This window comes from Cebus imitator, unplaced genomic scaffold, assembly GCF_001604975.1.
Source record: "Cebus imitator isolate Cc_AM_T3 unplaced genomic scaffold, Cebus_imitator-1.0 Scaffold243, whole genome shotgun sequence".
NCBI lineage: Eukaryota > Metazoa > Chordata > Mammalia > Primates > Cebidae > Cebus > Cebus imitator.
In genome coordinates, this window is record NW_016107558.1 from 2,339,888 (window position 1) to 2,367,724 (window position 27,837).

Genomic DNA, 27,837 nt, shown 5'->3' on the forward strand with positions numbered 1-27,837 from the left:
ATTGCACCAGGATCGCACTGCTTCTAACCAAATTCCATGCATCTTCTTTGCTTGTACACTCATATACACAAATTCATGTTAACTTATATTGTATCCTGTTTAAGATAATTCTATATAATGCCTCCCAATTTAAGTTTGGTTCCTCTCTGAAAATGCTTTATTGTAGTTAAGATATATTAACTTTGAGTAGAACCACAGAGACACTGATAAATGACTTAACATTGCATACAAGAGGAAAAAGCACTTGTTTTAAATGATGCCTGTAGAAAACCTCTCCCTGACTCCAACACACACCCCCCCACCACACGCACTTGCACCATAATTCATGTAATAATTTGCATAATAGACTGCTCCTTAGAAAATTTACTATCTATTTACTATTCTAAGACAGGTTAAATGAACATAATTCTTAATAATAGTTTTGAAAATAATAAATCCTTAAGTATTTTATATAATATTTTAGTTAATATTAACTTTGAGAAGTATTGCAAACTCTACTTGCTACATTTAAAAATATAATTCTAGCTACTTTAAGAATCATCATGAACACAGTTTTAAAAAAAGTAACTTGGCTGCTAGACAATTTTATGAATGTTCAGTGGTTTGTCTATTTCTGCATTTTATTACAGTTAAATTGCCCAATAAAAGCTAATGGGCAAAGTAGAGATACATGTGCTCTTTAGAAAAAAAAACTGTAAAATTCAAGACAGAAGAAATTTGGTCTGTAATGACAGTTTTTATGTTTTTCAAGCTTTAATAACTTTTCAAATACAGTTGATAAAATCTCTAAGTATAATGTTTTGGCAAATACTGTGTTCATTGGGAAAAATAATCAAATTGAATATTTAAAATAACATAACTCTGTAAGTGCGGTACAGAGTAAACATGTAAGTATTCACTACTCTGCTTATGTCTGGATATTAAAGAGTTTTGGAAAAAATAAAGGATATGGTGACATTTTAGCTTTAAATTGAGGTTTAATATTAGATTGGTAAATTGGGAAACTCAATGTTGTTTTCACTTATATTAATATATTCTAATATACCATCTCTGAAACGTTATTACCTGCAGGTGATCATAATTTAATTATACTATTAATTTTACTCTTAAAATCTTGTTACATTAATTTGTGTTCTAAATTGCATAAAATGAGCAGAAGAGTTGCCATTAATGCAATTACAGATTACTCTAGTGTGAAACTTGTTGCAAAGTAAAATGCCTACCATGGTTGTCTCTGCAATGGAGCCAAAGCTGTTGATGAATATGTTGCATGTGACATTAACTGGAGGGCCTGAAAAAGATATTAAAACATAAAGGCTGTTTAGAGACTTATCTAAAACATTTTCAAATCATTCCTTGAATTGCATTATTAGTGCATACACACACACACACACAGATGCTCAAAATTGAAGGCAATAATTCCATAAAACAATCTGTATTGAGAATCACAAGGAGCACTAATGGTGATCATATTTTATCCTCTCTTGGTCTTATTTTAAAGATCTAGATATCTCTAATGGCTCTGTAAATGCCTGATGCAGTAGGTCCAATATCTGAGCTCCTTCAGGGATAGTTTCTGTTGATTTTTTTTCTCCTATGCACAGGCTAAAATTTTCTATTTCTTTGCATGTCTCATATTTTTTGTTAGAAACTGAATACTTTAGATAACTTAATGTGACAACTCTGGAAACCAGAACTTCCCACCTCCAACCCACAGTTTGTTGTTGCTGGTTGTTCTTTAGGTTGTTGTTTGTTCTTTTGTGACTTACCTGGACTAATATGGTAAAGTTTTCATTTCCCTAGAATGCACAGCCACTGAAATCTCTGTTTAGTGAGCTTAGCAGTCAACGAATATTTGGTTGGCAATTTCTTTAAAGCCTGGAGCCAATATATCTTCCACTCTTGCCAAGGGTCTTCCATGGGTTTGGAGGCATGTCTTCAATGCTCAGGTAGTTTACAACTCTACCTTAGCCTTCACTTCCTGCTTGCACAGGGCCTGAGGTCCACCAGAGGAGAGATAGTGGGACTTTCTGAGGACTTTCCTCAGATACGCACACAGCCCTATACACATATGCAAACTCCACATTGCAAGGATATGTTAGAGCTTCTCAGAGCTGCCTAAGAACATTGAATTTTCCAGGTCCTTTAAAATTTTTGTTCATGTTCTTATTTGCCCAGACTAGTGTCCACAGCCTTAGGCAGCTACAATGTTAAACAATCTTCTGATTATTTTCCACAAATGCCCTAGAGATAGACTTTTTTCCCACCAAGTGAATTCTCAGTCAAGTCAAATAATGTAAAGCCCTTTGAGTGAGGCTTTTCCAGGGAGTTACTAGACACACAGGTAGAACAGTGACAAAGCTCTGGGGATGGACCTTCTGAGGAACTCCAAACCTGGTCAGCCAGCTCCTGTGGTTTTACAACTTCTATTGTTTAGAGGCTGTTGGATTTCAAGGCTGCTGTGGAACTAGAAAGGTAGGCCAAATGAATATGCCTTCTGTCTTACAGAACATCAGTTTTTCTTGAATAAACACTCTTCAGGTTGTTGTGAGCTTTTGATCAATTTTAAGAATTCTAAAAGTTAATCTTAACAATTTTGCCAGTGTTTTTGCTGCTTTTTTGGAGAAATGAACTTAATAGAGTTTCCCACTCCTCCATTCTGGGAATTTCTTATTAATGCCTGATTTAGTATTCATTGTAAATCCAAGGATTTTTATTTTTATAAGGCCCATTTATTCATTCCTTTACTAAATATCCAAAACCTTTGCATATAAAATTGAAGAAGACACAAAGAGATGAAAATCTATCAGAGAAGAAGGAGCAGAAATCAGTAAATTGTAACCCTTTTTTTTTTTAACTTTAGGTTCTGGGGTACATGTGCAAGTAATGCAGGGTTGTTGCATAGGTGTATACATAACCAGGTAGTTTGCTGCCTCTATTCCCCCTGTATCTATATCTGGCATTTCTCCCCGTTTTATCTCTCCCTACCCTCCCCACCCGACAATGTCCCTCCCTTACGCGCCCCTCAAACTGCCCCCAGTGTGTGATGCTCCTCTCCCTGAGTCCACATGTCCTCATTGTTCAACACCCGCCTATGAGTGAGAACCTGCGGTGTTTGGTTTTCCATTCTTGTGTCAGTTTTCTGAGAATTATGGTTTCCAGATTCATCCAAGTCCCTACAAAGGACACGAACTCATTGTTTTTTATGGCTGCTTAGTATTTCATGGTGTATATGTGCCACATTTTCTTTGTCCAGTCTATCATTGATGGGCATTTGGGTTGGTTCCAGGTCTTTGCTATTGTACACACTGCCACAATGTACATGCCTGTGCATGTGTCTTTATAATAGAACGCTTTATAGTCCTTTGGGTATATATCCAGTAATGGGGTTGCTGGGTCAAATGGAATTTCTATTTCCAGATCCTTGAGGAATCGCCACACTGTCTTCCACAATGGTTGAACTAATTTACACTCTCACCAACAGTGTAAAAGCGTTCCTATTTCTCTGAGTCCTCTCCCAGCATCTGTTGTTTCCAGATTTTTTAATGATCACCATTCTAACTGGCATGAGATGATACCTCAATGTGGTTTTAATTTGCATTTCTCTAATAATCAGTGATGATGAGCATTTTTTCATATGTTTGTTGGCCTCATGTATGGCTTCTTTTGAGAAGTTTCCATTCATATCCTTCAACCACTTTTGAACGGGTTTGTTTTTTCTTGTATCTCTGTTTTAGTTCTTTGTAAATTCTGGATATTAGCCCTTTGTCAAATGGGTAGATTGCAAAACCTTTTTCCCATTCTGTTGGTTGCTCATTTTCTCTAATGATTGTTTCTTTGGCTGTACAGAGCTCTGAATTTTAATTAGATCCCATTTGTCTATCTTGGATTTTATTTCCTTTGCTTTTGGTATTTTAGTCATGAAGTTCTTGCCTATGCCTATGTCCTGGATGGTTTTGCCTATGTTTTCTTCTAGAGTTTTTATGTTTAAATCTTTAGTTCATCTGGGGTTAATTTTAGTGTACATTGTAAAGAAGGGGTCCAGTTTCTGCCTTCTGCACATTGCTAGCCTGTTTTCCCAACATCATTTTTTAAACATGGAGTCCTTTCCCCATTGCTTGTTTTTGTCAGGTTTGTCAAAATCAGAGGATTGTAGATGTGTGATGTTTCTTCCGAGGCCTCCGTTCTGTTCCATTGGTCTATGTCTCTGTTTTGGTACCAGTACCTTGCAGTTTTGATTACTGTAGGCTTGTGGTATAGTTTGAAGTCAGGCAGTGTGATGCCTTTGGCTTTGTTCTTTTTGCTTAGGATTGTCTTGGCTATGTGGGCTCTCTTGTGGTTCCATATGAAGTTTAAAATGGTTTTTTCTAGTTCTGTGAAGAAGGTCATTGGTAGCTTGATGGGGATAGCATTGATTCTACAAATTACTTTGGGCAGTATGACCGTTTTCACGATATTGATTCTTCCTAACCATGAGCATGGAATGTTTCTCCATCTGTTTGTGTCCTCCCTTATTTCCTTGAGCAACGGTTAATAGTTCTCCTTGAAGAGTTCCTTTACATCCTTTGTTTGTTGTATTCCTAGGTATTTTATTCTCTTTGTAGCAATTGTGAATGGGAGCTTGCTCATGATTTGGCTCTCTGTTAGTCTGTTATTGGTTTATAGGAATGCTTGTGATTTCTGCACATTGATTTTGTATCCTGAGGCTTTGCTGAAGTTGCTTATCATCTTAAGGAGATTTTGGGCTGAGATGATGGGTTCTTCTAAATATACAAGCATGTCATCTGCAAATAGAGACAGTTTGACTTCCTCCTTTCCTAATCGAATACACTTTATTTCTTTTTCTAGCCCGATTGTTCTGGCTAGAACTTCCAATTCTATATTGAATGAGAGTGGTGAGAGAGGGCATCCTTGTCTAGTGCCTGATTTCAAAGGGAATGCTTCCAGCTTTTGCCCGTTCAGTATTATATTGGCTGGGGGTTTGTCATAAATAGCTTTTATTATTTTGATATACCTTCCATCAATACCTAGTTTATTGAGAGTTTTTAGCATAAAGGGCTGTTGAATTTTGTCAAAGGCCTTCTCTGCATCTATTGAGATAATCATGTGGTTTTTGTCTTTGGTTCTGTTTATATGATGGATTACATTTATGGACTTGCGTATGTTGAACAAACTTTGCATCCCTGGGATGAAGCCTACTTGATTGTGATGAAATGTACTGTTGCATTTGGTTTGCCAGTATTTTATTGAAGATTTTTGCATCTATGTTCATTATGGATATTGGCCTGAAGTTTTCTTTTTCAGTTGAGTCTCTGCCTGGTTTTGGTATCAAGATGATGTTGGGCTCATAAAATGAGTTAGGGAGGATTCCCTCTTTTTGCGTTGTTTGGTATAGTTTCAGAAGGAATGGAACCAGCTCCTCCTTGTACATCTGGTAGAATTCAGCTGTGAACCCATCTGGACCTGGACTTTTTTTGGTTGGTAGGCTATTGACTGCTGCCTCAACTTCAGCCCTTGTTATTGGTCTATTCAGGGTATCAACTTCTTCCTGGGTTAGTCTTGGTAGAGTGCAAGTGTCCTGGAATTTATCCACTTTTTCCAGATTTACTGGTTTGTGTGCATATAGTTGATTCTAGTAATCTCTGATGGTAGTTTGTATTTCTGTGGAATTAGTGGTGATATCCCCTTTATCATTTTTTTATTACACCTATTTGATTCTCCTCTCTTTTCTTTTTTATTAATCTGGCTAGTGGTCTATTTTGTTGATCTTTTCAAAAAACCAGCTCCTGGATTTACTGGTTTTTTGAAGGGTTTTTTACATTTCTATCTCCTTCAGTTTGGCTCTGATATTAGTCATTTCTTGTTTTCTGCTAGCTTTTGAGTTTGTTTGATGTAGCTCCTCTAATTCTTTTGATTTTGATTGTAGGGTGTTTATTTTAGATCTTTCCTTGTTTCTCATGTGGCAATTTATTGCTATAAATTTCCCTCTAGACACTGCTTTAAAGGTGTCCCAGAGATTCTGGTAAGTTGTGTCTTCATTCTGGTTGGTTTCATAAAACATCTTTATTTCTGCCTTCATTTCATTGTTTATCCAGTCAACACTCAGAAGCGAGTTGTTCAGTTTCCAAGTAGTTGTGCATATTTGAGTCAGTTTCTTAACCCTTCATTCTAATCTAATTGCGCTGTGGTCTGATAGATTGTTTGTTATTATTTCCATTCTTTTGCATTTGTTGAGGAGTGATTTGTTTCCAATTACGTGGTCAATTTTAGAGTAAGTGCAATGTGGTGCTGAGAAGAATGTATATTCTGTGGATTTGTGTTGGAGCGTTCTGTAGATGTCTATTAGGTCTCCTTGGCCAGCTCTGCATTCAAGTCCTGGATGTCCCTGTTAAATTTCTGTCTCGTTGATCTGTCTAATATTGACAGTGGAGTATTGAAGTCTCCCACTATTATTGTGTGGGAGTCTAAAATCTCATTTTAGGTCATTAAGAACTTGCTTTATGCATCTGGATACTCCTGTGCTGGGTGCGTGTATATTTAGGATAGTTAGCTCTTCTTGTTGGATTGATCCTTTTAACATTATGTAATGCCCTTCTTTATCTCTTTTGATCTTTGTTGGTTTGAAGTCCCTTTTATCAGAGACTAGGATTGTAACCCCTGCTTTTGTTTGTTCTCCATTTGCTTGGTAAATCTTCCATCCCTTTATTTTGAGTCTATGTGTGTCTTTGTACATGAGATGGGTTTCCTGAATACAGCACACTGATGGGTCTTGACTTTTTATCCAGTTTACCAGTCTGTGTCTTTTGATTGGGGTGATTAGGCCATTTACATTCGATGTTAATATTGTTATGTGTGAATTTGATCCTGCCATTTTGATACTGACTGGTTTTCTTGCCCATTAGTTGACTGAGTTTCTTCATTGCATTTTTGGCCTTTGCCATTTCATGTGCTTTTGCAGTAGCTGGCATTGTTCCTTTCTGTGTTTAGTGTTTCTTTCAGGAGCTCTTGTAAGGCAGGTCCAGTGATGATAAAATATCTCAGTAATTGCTTGTGTGTAAAGGATTTTATTTCTCCTTCACTTATGAAGCTTAGTTTGTCTGGATATGAGATTCTGGATTGAAAGTTATTTTCTTTAAGGATATTGAATATCGGCCCCATTTGCTTCTAGCTTGTAGGGTTTCTGCTGAGATCCACCATGAGTCTGAATGCCTTCCATTTGTGGGTGACCTGGCCTTTCTCTCTGTCTGCCCTTAGCATTTTTTTCCATCATTTCAACCCTAGTGAATCTGAGGATTATATGCCTTGGGGTTGCTCTTCTTGATGAATATCTTCGTGGAGTTCTCTCTATTTCTTGGATTTGAATTTTGGACTGCCTTGCTAGGCTGGGAAAGTTTTCCTGGTTAATATCCTGGAGCATGTTTTCCAGCTTGGATTTATTCTCTCAGTCATATTCAGGTACACCAGTCAAGGGTAAATTAGGTCGTTTCACATAATCCCATATTTCTTGGAGGCTTTGTTCATTTCTTTTCACTCATTTTCCTCTGGTCTTGTCTTCTCTTTTTATTTTATTGAGTTGACCTTCAATCTCTGATATCCTTTCTTTTGCTTGATCAATTCAGCTATTAAAACTTGTGTTTGTTTCACTTAGTTCTCGTGTGTGTTTTTCAACTCCATCCAGTCATTTATCTTCTTCTCTAAGCTGGTTATTCTAGTTAGCATTTTGCCTAATCTTTTTTCCAGGTTTTTAGTTTCTTTTCACTGGGCTAGAACATGTTCCTTTAGTTCAGAAAAGTTTGTTATTACCTACCTTCTGAAGCCTGTTTCTGTCAATTGTTGCATTCTTTCTTGGTCATGTTGTGGTCCCGTGTTGATGAGGAGCTGTGATCCCTTGAAGGAGAAAGGGCATTCTGGTCTTTGATGGTTTCATCTTTTTTTGTGCTGTCTTTTCCCCCATCTTCGTGGATTTATCTAGCTCTGATCTCAGGGAGCTGCTTAATGAGGTCACTTGTCTGCCTGTTGAGGCGCTGCTGAGTTTCCAGGGACTCCTTCAGGTTGCTAGGTAGGCTTCCTGTGTCTTTTTGTTTACACTGGGAGGCTAGGCCTACCTCTTCTCCTGACCTGGAGGCACTGCTGGGTGGTGAAGAACATTGCCCCATTGCTACATAGGCTTCCTGTGTTTTTTGTTAAAACATGTAGCCTAGTCCTGCCTCTTTAATGGTGGGTTGCGCCTTTCCTCTGTGGAACTGGATCATTCAGCGTTCAGCTCAGACTGAGGCACTGGCTACTTAACGGGCTAGAGTTAATGCTTCAGCCCTTTGGGGTTTGTGGGGAGGGTAGGGACCCGCCCTGCTGCACCGTCTGTCTCCCTGCTTTCAGCTCCCTTTCTCTCTGGTCATGGGGGAGGGGCCTGCCCAGCTGCTCAGTCTGTCCTCCTGTCTTTGGCTCCCTCTCTCTCTGGGCAGGGCGAGTGGGTGATAGCTCAGTCTGCAGGTTCTCCTGGTTGGCTTATGCATTTGCTTAGGTCTGTGTGATGATCTGGGACACCATCCTAGATTGTTATTCAACTCTGTGCTTGTCATTTCCAGCGCTTGACTGCCAAAGATCACCTGTTCTGTGGATTGCTGAGGCTTTGGGGGAAGCAGTGTAACTGGACTGGGTGTCAGAGGGGGAGCCTCCAACTCACCAGTCAGATTCACTTTCTGGGTGAAACAGCACCCCTCCCCGCCTCAGTCTGCCCTGTGTGGGCTTTGCTCTCCATCTGACCAGACCCATTGAAATGCACCTGGTATCTCGGTTGGAGCTAGGAGATCTCTCAATTTCTGCATCTCTCTTGCTGGGGGTTATGCACTGGAGTTGTGTCTATTCAGCCATCTCGAGACCATCTCTGTTGCACATTTCTTGATGCCAAGTACTACATTAGCTGATTGATAGATATTTAATCCATAGTAACTCTGAGAGAGAGTAATATTCCATAATTTATATTTTAGGGAATTAAAGCACAATGAGTATACATAAGATGTCAGTACGTAGCACATTTAGAACATGAACCATTGCTCTGATTCTAAAACTCATTCCTTTCCCACCATCTTGTTTCATGACATTCAAAACATTTCATGATCTGGCCACAAACTTTGTTATTAGGCAGATACCTATATAAACAGAAAATAAAATTGTCGTGTGTTAGGGGTTAAAATAGCTCTAAGTGAGCTACACTTTACCTAAGTTAGTCAGAAAACGTCACACAGAAACTGATATCGAAGTCTAATTTCTTTTCTATTTTTTTACCTGAACATAATTTAGGAGTAAAATGATTTTACAGGGTTTGCTACAAAAATGCATAATAGCCCCTTACCTTATTTCTGTTTATCTCTTTTCGGAGATAATTACTTCAATTCACTTAATCAGTTCTTTGGATATTTACCACACCTTCTCTATGTAATATGGTTTTTTCTTTCAGTCACATCTTCTGATGCCCACAAAGAAGATAAATATTTAGCCATTTTTTCATACATCGTCCGTATCTCTACTAATACAAGCCTTTTTTGTGTCCTCCCACTACCCAATATTTCTGTATGAAAAAAGGCTTGGTATTTTTTGTTAGATCAATATTCACTTTTTACATTAATATGACAAGGTAGATATTAACCCAAGCCAAACAAGATAATATATTATGCTTTTTCCTTTCCTGCAAAATATTTTCCTGAGATTGGCAATTGCTTTATATATAATATGTCACATAGCTTTCTCCATATGAATTATTAACTATTGACAAGCCCTGAAATGTCTGAATTATGATTTAGTATGTCCAGATCCATCAGGGTTTCTACAAACTTTAACTTCCTCTGGATTTACAATTGAGAATGTTTTGCTCTGGTTCAAAGCAATCGTTCTAGGACCTCCCAATCATGCTGGAAATTAATTCTATAGCTTTCTTTTGTGGAATCCTCTTTCATGGTCTCATACTCCTTTCTCACTTTATTTCTTCATTTTAGTGGAACATATCAGTAATGTTTTGACAAATGCTGCATAAGTCTAAGAAGCTTTTGAGAGAGTCCTTGTCCACAAATGTCGATTTTTTTGCATTCACACTTACATTTAATGTATAGCTAGATTTGGTAGAAACTTTTAGGCTGGAACTGTTATTTTCTTACAAATGTTGAGATTTTTTCATTATCTTCTATAATTCAGCATTGCTACTGAAAAGTCCAAAACCATTTTGTAGGTGACCTGTTTTTCTTTCTGAAAATAAATGTTTTATTTGTTCCAATATTTTTTAAAAACTATTTTATTAGTTAGAATGGTCTGAAATATCATTTGAGGTTGCAATTCACGTTTATTTGATTACTGGTTCATGATTTTCATCTTAATTTGCTTTTCCACTTATTCTCTAGATGGCTATTTATCTTGCTGGATTAAGGTAGAGGAAAAAATCAATAAAAGTATTTAAAAATAACGTCTAGGTTTCATAGGCCTCTAAATCCTGTGCTGCACTTTGAAATCACCTGGAGATCTTTACAAAATATAGATGCCTAATTCTCATCTTCTTCAGTTGGTATGGCATGCAACCAAGGCATCAGTTGCGTTTTTTAAAGCTTCCTAGATCATTGCAATGATGAAGAATGTTTGGAAACCACCGATCTAAGGAATTACAGACTAGGAAATATCTGGGGCCATTATAGTACAGGGCTAACAGAGATTTTCTTAGAAATAGAAAAATACAGAGACAAAAGTCAGGGCGTGGGGGCACTGAAAATTCAAGGCTATTAATTTTGGTAGAAGAGTTGCCTGTTATAAATTTGGTGAACACAGGTAATAAAACAAAGTAGATGCTATGTACTTAGAAAGGGCCTAAAGTTTACTAAACATGGGAATATCTACAAGATAAAATTCAACCAGATATAGAAGTTAAATTGTTTTAAATACGAAAGATGAACATGTAATAATAAGAACTTTAGAAAAGACCTGAGTCCTAAAGGTGTTGTATTTAGTTACTAAAAAACATTGTAAAATACCTTGACTGCTTATTTCTAAATGTTTACAAATTTCTAAAATTCGTGAGATGAGACCAGTGGCTTATATGCCACTATGTGAGAGAAGAGAAAGCATAGTTTATTCCATGATTTTTCAAAAATCCCATCATAAAAGAAGTATGAGTTTACAACTGTCAGAAGATAATTTGTTTTCTTAATGTGAGTCTAATATGAACTCTGAAAAGTATATGTAGCCTGAATGGCATCATTAAAAACTAAAACCAAACTTTCATATTTTCTAGGTTATCCTTTTTTTCCCCAGACAATGCTAAAATCCTACTATTTTCTTTTGCTTGGAATAGCAATATGGATCTGGGTGTTATTACTTGGCTTGAGACAAATTCTGTCATGTTCTATTGACTCATACCCTCTCGAAAAAAGGAAAACATAAGAACATCAGTATTGGGTTAATTCATCTGCAAATAAAATGCTGATGGGGTAACCCATGCTGGGAGGACATGACCCAGGAGGAAGCGACTACTAGAACGCTGCTAGTTCCATCTATTTGATTGGGATATTTTTGGCTGAAACTGGAATAAATAAAAGAGTGAGGAGATCATTTATCTTATTTTAGTTTTGCAAGGGAAAGAGTCTTTATTTCTTAGATTTTTAATTTGCCATTGACATTGAATAAAAGATGAGGCATTCTCTATAATATTTGTGTCTCATCTTTTAAATTTGATTATTTTCTATATGTTTATGAATAATAGTGGTGAAAAATAAAATGAAGGCAAAAATTCAGTATGGACTTCATGGTTCTGAAGTGAGTGACATCTGTTCTGATACATTTCAGTGTCCCTTGGGAGCAAGTGCTGTGTGGCACATCCTAATGCCTCCAGGAAAGTTCTGAAAGGAGCAGTGTTAGGTACTGTCTTTGGAGGAAGAAATCTCTGATATTTTTGTTTTCTTTCAAAAATATGGTGCTGATATCCCTAGTCGACCAGAGGCTCGAATAGTAAGGCAAACGGATAAAATAAAGAAAATAACATGTTTCCACAGAAGAATAATGGTCAAAGAACTGACTAATTTAGGCTTTTACTAATAGTTGGGAACACAATGCCTCATTGTATTTGAAACAGACTCCAGCCTCAGCCTCCATAACATTCTTCCAACAAGAAGCAGAAAGCTAGACAGCACTGGCTTGGGTTTTATTTTTGCAGCCAGTTAATTTTGCATCAGGTCTACAGAGTCCTTACAGCTTTTGATTGCTCCAGTTGTAGAGATTTGAAATGGGGTGCCCAGGTTCCTCTCATTTTTCCTTCAGTCTATCTGGCATGCATTTTACACACATTGGAGGAGTCATATGCATTGTTTTCCCTGTTGCAAGGAGGCCTTCTCATTAGTCTAACTTAAATAGATGGGGTTCACTTAACAAAAGCAAAAAGAAAAACACAGAAACAGGTCTCAACACATTTGGATAGTTTCTTTGGGGTGTGTGCATATTTGTGTGTGTGTGTGTGTGTGTGTGTGTGTGTGTGTGTGTGTGTCTTGGTGAAGGTGGGGGGCTGCATTTTCACCAAGCCTTTTCATAATCAAGTTAGCTTTGCTAACCTATGGCCTTGCACCCAGCAGAACAGTCCTTCCTAATAAAAGGGTGATGCTCTGTAATGGTTCTCTGTAGACTACCTTGTGTTGGGAAATTCTGTTGAGGCTTAGTTTGATCTTCCATGGTGGACATGTCTATTCCGTATGTAAGAGGCATTACATGTGTGTTCTAGAGGTTGGGATTTGAAGCCTTTCCATAGTCCTTGTCCTTTGAGATGGCTGTTGAGCTCTGCTCAGCTGTCATAGCTGAATTCTTTCTTTTCATGCTGAACACTGGACAGCCTCACCATGTTGCCAACGTGCTTCTGGGGCTCCTGTGACTGCCTTCAGATGCTGCACATATAGGCAGAGTGCCTTTGCAGGTATGTGTGCCCCTTGTGAGCCAGAGCTGAGAACCCTGTGGGGTGATCCCACCTTCTCTTGGGGGGTCAAGGAGAGGAGTGCCTATTTTTAATCCTGTCCATTTGTTGCACAATGGAAATCACTGTGATTTGTACTTATACCTTACGGAAATTTTACTGCTGTCTAATTTATGAAATAATACTGTTGATTCCAGATTTGTTTAATAAAACTTTGTATCTTAAAAAAAATAATAAGCAGAAAGTCCTTCCTAAAAGTGAAAGGTCACCTGGTTTCAAAACCTAAATCTCATGTGCAAGTAACTCACAGTGGTTTCAGGCCTAAACTTTATTCCGCTTCTGGTTATAACATGTTCCTTGCTTGGATATTAGAACATAAAAAAATACAATTTGGTTCCCATTTGACTATTTATTTGTGTATATATTTTCTTCTTCAGCAGAAAGAAGGGTGAATGAATTTGGACATCAACTCCTAAATCCAAATTTCAAAACTATAGTAGCCACTTATTTGAAACACAGATAGATAGATGTACATGCATAAATAAGAATAATTTTAAAATATTCAAATTAAAAACAATTTGGAAATAAAAATTATTTAAGATCATGGAGTTTCTTCAATGTAATAACAAGGTATTTGGGACTTACTTTATGGAAGCTTTGGAGCCATAACAGATTGTTGATCATGGAAGTGTAGGAACTAACATGACTCTGTGAATGTTCGCATGAATAAGCAAAAGCATAAAGACAGAGCAAAAAGAAATTTATTATAATAGTCTGGGATGGGGACCTGATGCCCAAGGACAATGAGAGTCCTTGGAGATAGATTACAAAGAATGAAATGGATATAGTAATATAATGTTTTAAAGGTACCACCTTCCACCCCTTTGGTTTCTGGTTCATATCAGGTTAGTGCAGTAATCTTGGAGTAGTCTTTCCTATCCTTGCTTTGACATAGATATTCGAAAATTGTGTAGAGAATGAAGCTCAGAGAACACCATAAATCATCTAGTGCCATTACAGAGAGCACCTGTTTAGCAGTTTTTGGCCAATCTGCTACTTCTCTGTGCCAATGCAAAAGCTGTTATATCCATTCAATACATTCCTATGTTAAGCAACAGAGCAAATAACTGCTATAGCATCCATATGGCAAATTGTGCTTTTAAATTGTTCACTACTTCAGGCATCATCCTTAAAAGCAAAGGACAGTAGTTGCAGATGTTTTCAGCGGTAGGTTTTCTTTTAGATGTTTTTTAAAGAAATAGAAGATGGCCTTGAAGTTTAAGAAATGAAGTGATGGTAGAATAGCAAAGTATAATGCAAAATCTTAGCAAAAATATTATTGTTATTCATATTGGGGAAAAATAGTTCACTAGGCAAATCTAGAGCAAGTAAGAAAACAAACAACTCAGATGTTCGTAAAAATGACTGAGGAAGTTTTCAGGTCATGTTGTATTAAAGTTTTATCATTTTTAAAGGCACAGAATGCAATTGAAAGATTAAATTTCAAAATAATTCCAACTAGAGACTTGTTTTATTTTAGATAAATGCACACACATGTAACAAGGAGATATGTCATTTTACTTTTTATTCACAAAGCATATTTAATGATTTTAAATCCAGATTTTAAGTGATTTGTTAGGTGCTTTAAGAAGGCTTGTAAATTATGGCATAGAAGCAGAGTCCTGTTTGTTCTTTCCCTTTTTCTTTCCCTTCCCTTCTCTTTCCTTCCACAAAATGCTTCCTTAAAGCCATTCATTTGGGCAGTGCAAAATAGCCTTAAATTCTGGGATGGCTGAGGGGTTTGTAGTAACCTAGAGTTGGAGAGAACAACATTGTGGAGAAGTGTCACTTGCAGGAAATGTTGGAGGCCCAGTGCCAGAGGAGGATGTGCTCATGACAGGGAAGCCTGGTGTTTGGTGTTAGAACCATAGAAGGGCAAGGCTTGTATCCCCTTGGGGCCATCCTGGCTTGCAGAGCTGGAGCCTGAACAGGGACCTACACAAGGAGATGAATCTGAGGAAGGCTTCAGAATCCCACCAGGGTGAGGAGGGTACTTGTATAAAAGGATTATTAGGAAACAAGGCAGATTCGTTACATATTGATTAAATAAGTAATTATATTGAGGATAATGGGATCCATGTTTCTTGCTGTATAGAAGAGGGAGTTAAAATATGGAAACTTAGTAACTAGACTCAACCTATGATATTGAGATAATCAGTGTGAATTTATGGTTTTCAGTGGATAGAGAAGTATAGATGAAAAGTGGTGTGTAAATGTATACGTGTGTATGTGCGCATGCGTGTGTGTATTTATTTATGCTTATGTGTGTGGGTATATATAGATATATCCTGGCAGGCACCGACTTAATCAAGTGATTAAAGTAAACAAAACCAGTAATGGCAAAATTTCACATGGTCCACCATCCAATAGAACACAATAAACACATATCATCATTTCTGTAATATCTCTGCTAAGATGCACTACCTAATTTGAATCATGAGGAAGCATTAGACAAACACAAAGTGAAGTATATTCCTCTAAGTAATTGAATAAGAATATTTGTTAAATGTCAAGACCGTGACAATCATTGAAAAAATAAAGTGCTGGCTCAGACCAAAGGAGACAATGAGAAATGACAAATAAAATCTTATGTCATTCTAAACTGAAACCTTTTATAATAAATCATCAGATAATAGATGAAATTTGAATAAAGATCAGCAAATTAGATAGTAGCAATATATTCAACTACTTTTCTTGTTTTAATGGCTAGATTGTCATTATGGAGGAGAACATTTTTATTTGTAGTAAATACTGAAGTATTGGGCCATCAGGTCAACAACTTACATTGAAGTAGTTCAGAAAAAAAAGGTTTTGTAATTGTAACACTTCTGAGATTGTAAAATACAAAAAGAAATAATTACTACAGAAAGAATTCATTAAAAACAAAAAGCAAATACAAACAGAAAATATAGGGTTCAGAATCTAACTCCATTAACATTTCAAATGAGCATGTATAGTTTTAGAAGGGCTTATTATTCCAGAGATACTTCTTGTTAAAATGACCTTGTACTAAGTAAAAATGCAATTAGAAATGTACCTTTTTCAAAAATAATTGTAAATGTAATTCAAGAACAATAGTGTCTTGGTGGATAGGAATAGTAAAAATGGGTCAAGGAGACCTTTAAAATGCTAACATTTACCCTAATAAAAATACATGTAGAAAATGAGTTTGGGTACCCATTCCATCCTTGACATAGGTATTGTAGAAGAGAGTACTAGAAAGAGTAAATTTGTGATGTAGGGAGAAAAGGATTAGTAAAATATTTAAGGGTAAAAGACAGAAACCACAAATACATTGTGAGGGCAAACAAAAGTTATATCTACGTAGAAAGAGAGTGGCCATTGGAGATAGCATGAGAAAACTTAACAAAAATACAATAAGTACTTGGGAGGAATACAAAATTGAGTGATTACTGAGAGAATACTTTCCAAAGTTACACTGAAGAGTCATAAGAGACCAACTGAGGGACCTCAAGATTAGGATCAAAAGAGACAAATAAAATCCAGCAGTGGTTGGTAAAATATTCTAGTGAAATAATGTTTTGTTGTCTTAAAAATGTATGTTTACTTGCAATTCAATTTTTTTATGTTAAACTTGCTTCTAGTATCAGATGACACCTAGAAGCTTCTCTTTCAAGACAGAGAATTAAACATCGTTTTCTTTCTCTCTGAAGACATAAAAATATTACCTAATAAAATTTTAATGGGAATAAATGTATCCTACCAAAAAGAATGGGAGAAAAACTATAATTAGTTTAATGACATAAAATACACAGGCAGATAAAAATGGTTGACAAATGAATCAGAGGTAAGCCTAAAATAAAAGCAGGCAGGGACTGCATGGAGAGGGGAAGGACATGGAGAGTGAGAAGAGGACCCTAGGGCATTTGTCTTGAAAGCTTCCTGCTTCCCTCTGTATTCCTGTAGAGTAACGGTGGCCTGGTATTTAGCCCTATGGAATTTTTGAGGAAATGGAAATAGCTTCGTTGATGATTAGGGAAAGACAGTACCTGACTGTACTTCAGACTTTTAAAACCTAGTCCGAAGCTCAAAGCTCACCTAAAAAAAAGCTCTGGCCAGGGCAATGCAGCCTGTGTCAGAGTTCCCTTTGGAGGTAGAGAAATAGCACAAAAAATGGTCCTCCTACATACACACACACACAAACACACAAACACTAGACAAAAGCTATACCACTCAGGCTAACTCACCCCTCAAATCTTCCTGAATCTTTGACATTCTATCACACAAAAGAAAACCGATGGTTTAAAGAGAATGAACAACATAAACATAATTTTTCCTGCAGGAAGAAACAACATATCATTGAGCAGAGAAGAAAAACAAAAGAAGCAGAATGCAATAAACGAGGCATTAAATTAGCAGTCTGATTAGTGCAAGGGAATCTCATAATGCTTGCACTGTGAAAGGCCTAGAAAGCAATCAAAAAGATTGAAACAGATAATCAACAGAAATAACCAATTTTGGGGAGGAGTGGTTTCCTCAGAAAAGTGGAACTGTGTGTGCATGATGAGTGTTGAGGCAATGAACTGCTGCTTTTCATCACTGAAATTTGTAGACTTTTTTTTTTTTTTGCAATTTCAGGTACAGGATTTTTACTATTGTTATAAATAAAACTAACAAGAAAATAAACATACACAATAGCATCTATGTAGCAGCTTGTAACACAACGTTCACAACTTCACATTCAAGGAAAACGGTTTAGGATAAAGAGAATTGTCAAGAGACCAAAACACAATTACAGAGTTAAAATCTCTCTAACCAGTCAAAACCTGAATAAATAGCACCATGTAATATTAAATCAGTGATTCTGAGGACAAATATGAACAATTATCTTTTAATGTAGAGGGAAAGGACAAAGGAGAGAAGGGGATAAGGGAAATGTGTTAGACACAGATGACAGGAAGATATTAGATTTTTTTTTAAAAAACAAAGGAGTATTGTTTTATAGAAATAACACAAAACAGTGCCAGCATAATCAAAAATCCTTCTAAAGAAAAACGCCCAGAGATAGACAGAAAAAAATAGGTTACATGTAAAAGAGCAGAAATCAAAATGGGATTTGACTTCTTTATGATATTAAATGTCAGTAGGCAATGAATCAACATCTGCAAACTTCTGAGCTAGAATTCTGCAGTTCGCTAATTGTATAAAGTTTCTTTAATGTCAAATGCATAAAAAAGGGATTATCCTGGAATATTATTCAGTGATAAAAAGAAATGAGCGATCAAGCCACGAAGGGACATAGAGGAACCTGAAAAGCATATTGCTACCTGATAGAAGCCAATTTGAAAAAGTCTACCTACTGTATGATTCTAATTATATGACATGCCAGAAAAGGCAGAATTCTAGAGACAGTGAAAAGATCATTGGTTGCCAGAGACTGAGGGGAGATGAGGGGAGATGGGAGAGAGAGATATTCATAGAGCAAACACAGGGGATTTTGGGGCGGTGAAATTATTCTATATGATACAGTAATGATGAACACATGTTGTTATGAATTTGTCAAAACCCATAAAAAGTGTACAGCTCAAAGAATGAACTCTAATATAAATTATAGACTTCAGTTAATAATAATGTACTAAACTTGGTTCATCAATAATAGTAAACAGAACACATGAATATGAGATGCCAAAAGCAAGGTAAACTGTGGGGGAGGAGGGGGAATATGCACTTTCCAATCAATTATTCTGTAAACCTAAAACTGTTCTTTAAACAAGAGTTTAAAACAATCAGAAAAACGAGAACTGAGAAAATATATAAGCATTACTCCGAGCCTGAAAATGAAAACCTGTTTTATTTTACTTTCTTTTTCAGTGAATGGAAACAAAGCTAGAAAAATTAAAGAGTAGAATATCCTACCCTTTACTTTTCAAGGTTTTAGTTAATGTGTGCGTGTGTGTGTGTGCATGTGTGTGTGTGTATGTGCATATAGAAAATGGTTTAGGATAAAGAGGATTGTGAAGGGACCAAAACAAAATTACAGAGTTAAAATCTCCTTAAACATTCAAACATTTTTGAATTCTTTGAAACATTCAAACATTTTATATATATGTGTATATATATATATATATATATATATACACACAGACACACACAAACACACACACATATATATATAAAATATACATATAATTTGAACTAGTAGCTCTTATATATGAAACATTAAACATTAAATATATAATAAACAATATATATAAACATTAATTATATATAGAAACATTAAAATGTTTGAAACATTCAAACATTTTATATATATAATATATTATAATTATATTATATATAATATATATTTATATAATTATAATATATAAATTATATATATTATAGAATATATATAATTTATATATATATCACAGGATCATTTAGGATAATATAATATATGTATATATAAAATGTTTCAATGTGTCAAACATTTTAATGTTTCTATATATAATTAATGTTTATATATTAATGTTTAGTATATATTTAATGTTTTATATATAACATATATAATATATATTAACCTTTTATATATATAATAATATTTTGTATATATTTATGTACATATTATATATATAAAATGTTATATATAAATGTTTTATTTATATAAAATATATATATATTTATATATAATATATATTTTTAATATATATTTTATTTTACATATAAATAAAATTTTATATATATAACATTTTATATATAAATAATATCTATGTTATATATATATAAAATGTTTGAATGTTTTAAACATTTTAATGTTTCAAATATTTTATATATAGAATATATATATATATATGTATATATATATGGGAGCTACCAGTTTAAAGAATTATTGAGTCTTCCCTTAATTCTTCATCTGTCTGGCCCTCTGACTGTACAGAGGTAGGCAGTGCCGCCCAGTGAGCGCCTTGGCCCGTGGGGATGCGCCTGGGGACTTGGCACTTTCTCTTCCTGGGCCGCTTCTGTTTCTGCTCTTTTCCCTGGCAAAAAAGGCTTCTAAAGAGAAAAGACATCAAATTCTGAGAAAGAAATGGTGGAATCTATCTATTATTTTCATTTTCCAAATAAAAATAACTATTTTTTCTTCCTTTTTTTTTTTTTTTTTTTTTTTTTTTTTTTTTTTTTTTTTTTTTTTTTTTTTTGATTTTACCATGTCTCATGTTTTTCTCAGCCACATCATGAGATAAAACAATAACAAGCTAACCAGATCTGACATGAGGTTGGCAAAAGAAAGAAAACACAAAGAACTCCCCATAGCATCAAAACTTAGATGCATATCCATGGTCCTTACCAATGACCTTTGCCTAAGTGAACATAAAAATAACCATTTCTATGCATACCATTCTCCTGAAGACCAAATTTTTGAAATAGTGACTTGGACAAAATTCTAATTTCTTTTGCATGATGAACTAGTTGAGTGATATTTGCAGCTTTACTTTCTAATTCTTTTTAGCAGCTCTCAGAACATTTCTAAACCCATATATTATTATTAAATGTCTTTTTAATAATAGCTTTAAAAATCATTAGATTTAATAGGACTAAGATATAATAGAAATTTGAAGTAGTTTTTATACTTATGCTAAATTATCTTAAAGGCACAGGTTCATATAGGATAATTTATGCCAAATAATCCTAAAGGCACAGGATCATTATTGGAGAAATCTGATTCTCAAAAATGTTTCAGAGAAATTAATACTCTTCTGGAGGGGAAAAGAACAGGTTAATCAGTGAAAAGGCAAGCTGATGGTAAGGATTTAAGCACCAGTTATTTTAACATTTCAGTATTGATTTAAATAATGTTCAATGGAAGAGGCTGTCTTTTCCATGCTCAATACCAATTTAAAGTGCTTTAAGAGAATTATTTATTTATACTTCTCTGTAGCACATTTTAATAACTTATTAATCTACTTAGTCTTTGAGAGGTGAGATTTTTTTTTAAAGAGTACTTTTCAAAAAGAAATGACAAAACAAGAAAATAAAACACCATAATTTTGGTTAAATAAAAAATATCTACATCTAGATTTTTTTAAATGTTAGAAGTAGCAAGGAGCTAAATCAAATTTGCATTTTTACAAGTCATTTGTATTTTTTAATAGTTGTTTTCCCACTATGGCTTTCAAAATAAATTATCTTTTAATATGAAGATACTTGTGAAACCAATCACAAATTTCATACTATTATTCCAGAAATAAATTCATAATAATGCATATAATGCTGGAACATTTATTATTTTTAAATGTTGATAATTTTAAAAGTAAAAATGTTATATTATTGTTATATACTTTACTTTTGGCTAATGAGATTAAACATTTCTATTTCTTTTCTGTTATTTGTCTGATAATGTCAATATTGAGACTTTATGTTTGCCTTTTACAAAACTTATGAATTCCAGGGAGGGCAAACATATAGGTTTTTTCCAATGCTTTCATATTTTATAAGCAATTTTCTATCAACTGATAACTTATCTAGGTAAAGTATGTTTCTGTGTGTTTAGGAAAAAGTGAGGATCAAATAAATTAGGTTATTGTAATATTTTTTACAAATATTACAATTCCCATTCTTCTCCTCTTTTTAGAGATAAGAGTCTTGCTCTGTCACCCAGGCTGGAGTGCAGTAGCACAACCATAGCTCACGGTAACCTCCAACAACTGGGCTCAAGCAATCCTCCTGCCTCAGCCTCCCAAGTAGCCAGAACTAATTTGGCATAAGTATAAAAAAGACTTCAAATTTCTATTATATCTTAGTCCTATTAAATATAATGATTTTTAAGACTATTATTAAAAAGGCATTTAATAGTGATATATGGGTTTAGAAATGTTCTGAGAGCTGCTAAACGGAATTAGAAAGTAAAGCTGCAGGTAGCCAGGTGTGTGCCACCACATCTGGCTAGTTTAATTTTTTTTTGTATAGATAGGTATCTCAGAGCTGGTCTCAAGCTTCTAGCTTCAAGCAATCCTCCTGCCTCAGCCTCCCAAAATGTTGGTATTAGAGGCATGAACCCCCATTCTTCTTTTAAAATTCTTTTAGCTAATTTTACTCATTTAAAAAACTTTAGTATATTATCATATTACTAATATTCATGTCTCTGAACTCATTTACTATTAATTCAATGTATTTGACAGTTGGATGAGAAAGCATACATAATACCAATTTTAAATTAGTTCATTTGATTAGCTAACTAGATTCCTTCCAAAAACGCTGATGGGGGGAAGACAAAATCAACATGGCCAGGGATTATATTCTTAGTCATGTGAGCTACCACAGAGAAAAAATGATTTAAATATCATCAGAACAACAGGTTCTTCATCTTCTACTTCTGTGTTTGATGAGCTTATTTTTGACTCAGGTGAGGTGTGTCCCTAGGTACCTGACAACAGAAGGGTTGATCATTTTCACTTTTTTTGTGTAAATATCTTCTGTTAGGTATTGGATTAAGTTTGTTAACACCTACATAACCTCCTGTTACCTGTAAGGAAGAAATAGTATGTAAAGACTATTTTATTTATATTTCAATATTGGGCAATCAAATAATGATCAAAATATTATGATGTCATTTTATCCAATGAAATGAAACAATTTTGAATATGCCTAATTATGAAGCGGAGTTATAAGTATGTCTGCTGAAGTCAATAATGTTTGATCCTTGCAAAGATAAAAAAGCAAAAGTGTTAGCTAAACACTAATCCATTACATTATTACTTTTTTGTAATTAATAATATTACTTTTGGTTATCAAATCCAGCCTGCATTTTTTTTCTAGCATTCAGAGCACAAGATATTTGAAAATCAATGAGATAAATTCTCCCTTTTTCTTTTTCTTCCTTTAGTGACACTGTGGAGTAAGAATGAATTTGTCTTCCCAAAAATCTAATCACCTCTGAACTGGCTTGGTCATCAGCTTGTTTTTAGGAATACATTTTTATTTAGAAAAGAATCAATATTTATTTTAAGCATCACCAAATCCTTGGAGTCCTTTCCTGATCTCACACATAAGTGGCAGTAATCACATTTTTAAATAGTTTAACATTTCTGTTGTCTTTTAAACTATTAAAATAATAAACAATCACTAAACTTTCAAAGAGAATGGCAGAAGACCTGAGGCCACTCTTGTGTGGTTAGTAACTTATGTGCAGTTTTATTAAAATATCTGCTGAGACTGTTTATATGTTTTTTAAATATTCACAGACATTTAAAAATAGAATGCGTTTTCTTCTTTAATTTTCAGTGAAAAGAAAACGAAACTTCTGAGTCACTGAATATGGACTCACCATAATGAATCTGCTAATTATGGATTATGTCTTGTGGTTTATTTAAATGACAACTGCATATATTTCTAAGAACAATTACAAATTAGTTCTTAACAGATTCACAGGAATACTGCTTTCATTCAATTTGAAAAAAAGCCTTATAATACTGAAATTTCTCATTTTCATTTGTATATTGTACCCCTGTAAATTGTACTATTTTTCCACATCTTGTATTCAGTGTTTCCTCCTGAAGTTAAAAATATTTATGGTTGAGAAGCTCAAAAACAAACAACAAGTGTGATCCACAATTTAAATATGAAACTCATTTTAAAATTGAAGACGTTCATAATTTTCTACTCAGACATTATTAGTGAGTTTTACTTCTTATTCTCCTGCTACCCAACGTTGATATTTTTTACTCCATTCTAGTAAATTTTTTCTTTTTTTTTTTTTTTTTTTTTTTTTTTTGTTTTTTTTTTTTTTTTTTTTTTTTTTTTTAATGGTGCGATCTCGGCTCACCGCAACCTCCGCCTCCTGGGTTCAGGCAATTCTCCTGCCTCAGCCTCCTGAGTTGCTGGGATTACAGGCACGTGCCACCATGCCCAGCTAATTTTTTGTATTTTTAGTAGAGACGGGATTTCACCATGTTGACCAGGATGGTCTCGATCTCTTGACCTCGTGATCCACCCGCCTCGGCCTCCCAAAGTGCTGGGATTACATCTAGTAAATTTTTATACCACTGCTAAGCAATTATTTTTTTTCTTCCGTAAGGACAAATTTAAGAAAAAATAGTAATTGTAGACAATAATTTTTAAACCTTTAGCAATGACAAAGCTTAACTCAATCCCATGGAAAAAGTGTATATTCTTTAACTTTGTTCATTTTCTTTATTGGGTCAAGTAATATTCAAGAGCATATGATATAAGTTGGGGTCTGGAAGCAACTTTCTAATATTTTCCCCTAAAAGTTAAATTACAGGATATATTGTGGTTCTGGATAAGTTACATTTCCTTATATAAACATGTTACTTACAACTATATTAAACAGAAGAATAAAAAGTGGTAGTCTTAAATTGACAATTGCATTCTTTCCTAGATATTGGGGTAAAACATTTGGTAGAAGGAATAATGTCCCACACATTTCAAAGGCTGTTAGTTAGCAATTCAGTCCATTTCTCAATAGGTAAATTCAGCAATGATTTGATTCCCCACAATATAGAGAGTACTACAGTGGCAGATTAAGGTAGGAAAGTCTATCACTAGCAATTAAAGAAGTTTCATTCCAGCTAGTGAGATAACTGATAGAATAATTAAATAAAAGATATGTACATACATGTATACTCCTAAAATCAGTGGTCAAGACAAGAAGTATTGTAACAGTTAGAGAAGGGAAAAAAACATAGTTGGGCCAAAGAAGACAAATTATGATAATTGAGAACCTGTTAATAGATTTCTTTTTCAAGACACATCTATGACTAATGTAGTATTTGGAAGATTGTTGAAAATAAGCATTAGAATTTCTGATGGAATCAATTTAAAATTGTATCTTCTTGAAGCATATTTAAAACACACATATAAAGTAGCAAACAGAACAATTACCTTTAAAATTGGGTCTGATTCTTGCATCATATCCTGATGTCCTCCCCATTAATTTATCCAGAAAGTCAGAAGGTGACATTGGAGCACTTCGAGATCTTGCACTATTTGTTTCCTTTGTGGCAACCAAACTACAAATAAGAACAAACATACAGACTTTACAAAAAGAAGTATTTCTAATAATTGTTACCTACAAATATAAAAGAGAAATGCTAAGCTGAAATATCTTTGACAACAAAAAAGAAAACGTTAGATACCACACAGTGAAGATTATAAGACAGACATTTATAGATTTAAAATCAATACTTGTAAGTTTTCATATATATTAGTCTAATTGTCAGAGGTGGCTTTCTTTTGTATTAAACCTGAAAACAAAGGCGACTTCTGAAATATTAAGCCTTCAAATCTGTATTTACGAAAACCTGATTTATGAGAGCAATTTTTAACCAATGTATCCTTATGGCTTTAAGTATAACAAAATATGAAAATTCAACTGTAAACTGAAATCTTATTGCTTTTATTGAGGGGAAAACATCACCTTTCGGGTTTTGTGAATTTTTCTTAGCAGTGAAACCTTAGGTCTAATAAGTTAAACAATGCTTTTTTCTTCAATTAGAGTGCTTCCTGAATTAGTAACACACCAAGTTAAATTCATTCTGCTTTCACTTACATGTCATTAATCTACAATATATTTTGTTCAGATCTAAAACTTGTGTGTGAAGATTGAGAAATTTCCAAAAATGTACCATATGCACCTGGATATTATATTATTAAAACCTGTGTCCAGGAAAGGTAGTATGTTCCTATATTCTTTTCATCCAAATTCTTTTCCTAAAAACCCGTAGTGTAAGCTGCTGCTCCTGTCCAGTTCTTCACTTACATAGGCTTCTCCAACAGAAGCTGGGGCCTGCTTGTTAAAATCCAATGAATTTTTTTTTTTTTTTTTGAGTCGGAGTTTCGCTCTTGTTACCCAGGCTGGAGTGCAATGGCGCGATCTCGGCTCACCGCAACCTCTGCCTCCTGGGTTCAGGCAATTCTCCTGCCTCAGCCTCCTGAGTAGCTGGGATTACAGGCATGCGCCACCATGCCCAGCTAATTTTTTGTATTTTTAGTAGAGACGGGGTTTCACCATGTTGACCAGGATGGTCTCGATCTTTTGACCTCGTGATCCACCCGCCTCGGCGTCCCAAAGTGCTGGGATTACAGGCGTGAGTCCAATGATTCTTTTTATCCACAGAGCTTTGCTCAGGAAAGTGATGCTTTCTGGAACTGATGTGTTCAGGCTGATGTCACTTCCTGAAGATCATCAATCATCACATGCTTCCAGCTCTGTCATTCAACTCAGGACATTGCCAAATCTCAAACCACTTGGGTAACCATATGATCATAGCAAGATCAAGTTATTAAAATCCTTAGATTTCTCCTTCCAGAATTGTAGTAAGAAGTAAAATTGGGGCTTAAAGCCATCATCATTAAGTTGTCTGCCACGGGGATATATGCAGTGATTCATGGGCACAGCTTTAAAATCTCATCAATCTCAGTGATAATGTGAGAATGAGATTTCTATAATCACAGAATCACAAATAACAGCATCTATTAGCTATTTCCTATTTGAGAGGTTACTTCTGGTTCTGGGCAGATGGAGTCACTTGTCTTCCCAGGGACTTTCATTCTGTCATTCTTACTTTCTTCCAGAATGGAAGCATTTCTTCTCTCTATTCTGTTGGCTCCATATGACTTTGTTATCGTTTATCTCTGATTATTATTGCTCAACCAAACTCTGTCATTGTGATCACTGGGAATTTTATTCTAATACAAAAATCATTATAATAATAAAGAAATTTTTTTTCAAAAACCTATCTTTTCAAAGAAAAAAAGCTATCTTTTCAATGACTCTAGAGCTTTCCTCTACCGTCTGGTTTTAAGTAACTGTTTCCCATCCTATGAAGCAGCATTTGCTTACATTCCATTGTTCAAGAACAGGGTGGAAAAACATAGTAGGAGCTTTTGTAGCTACATGCGGCTGCTTCGAAACCATTATCTTTATTTCCCTTGTTTAATCTCTCCTTTCGATTATTAGAAAATGAACTCCTGCATCCTCCTACCAACAAATAGAGCAACTTACCTTGGTTCAAACAAATAACACTCTGCCTCTTTCTCTTTAAAAAAATACTAGATGACTATGTATACTGAACTGTAATCCTTCACATGGTACACTAAATGTGGGAAGATTATCTTAGATTATCGGGGCAGTCCTCCATGAAACAACATATAAGGACATATGTCTGTATAAGGATACATGCAACAACATCTATCTTCATAAGAAGGAGACAGAACTGCATTTGATGACAGGCAGAAGGGGGAAAGCAATGTGACCATGGAGAGAGGAATTGGGGTGATGCTGCCACAGCCAAGGAATGCTGGCAGCCACCAAAGCTGGAAGAGAAAAGGAATGGATTCTTCCCTATAGTTTCTGGAGGTAGCATGGACCTACTCACACCGTGTTTTTGACCCAGTGAACTGATTCCAGACTTCTGGCCTGTGGAACTGTTAGAGAATAGATTTCTGTTCTCTGTGGTAATTTGTTACAGTTGCCATAGGAAATACCAGACTTCTAGTGAATTTATTGTTTCGGTCATGGTGACTTTCAACTCCATAATTACTCTTTGTTTCTTTTTTTATAATCTCTATCACTTTATTATGTCCTTTTTGGTAAGATACTATCATATTTTCTTCATAGTTCTTTGGACATGGTTTCCTTTAATTCTTTAAACGTGTTTTAAATACTTGATTTGAAGTCTTTGTCTAGTGATTGCAATGCCATTGCTAAGCAAGCTTCTATTGATTGCATTTTTCCTGTGTTTAGTCCATACATGTTTGTTTCTTTGTAAAACTTATAACTTTTATTGAAAACGACATTTTAAGTAACATAATGTGGCAACTCTGGAAATCATATTCTCTTTTCTCCCCAGAGTTTGTTGTTGTTGCTCCTTTTTTTTTTTTTT

The 27,837-nt window shown here is 34.9% G+C and overlaps 1 protein-coding gene across 2 annotated transcripts in view; it reads right to left on the reverse strand.

Annotated features, from left to right (window-relative positions):
• Nucleotides 1–27,837, reverse strand: part of GLRA3 (glycine receptor alpha 3) — a 200,590-nt gene that overhangs the window by 133,197 nt on the left and 39,556 nt on the right. For both annotated transcript variants that reach the window (XM_017498540.2, XM_017498539.2), the window contains exons 2-3: nt 24,836–24,963; nt 1,224–1,291 (exon numbers count right to left, since the gene is read on the reverse strand). In XM_017498540.2, the coding sequence (XP_017354029.1) occupies nt 1,224–1,291; nt 24,836–24,963 (196 nt within the window). The remainder of the gene's footprint in view (nt 1–1,223; nt 1,292–24,835; nt 24,964–27,837) is intronic.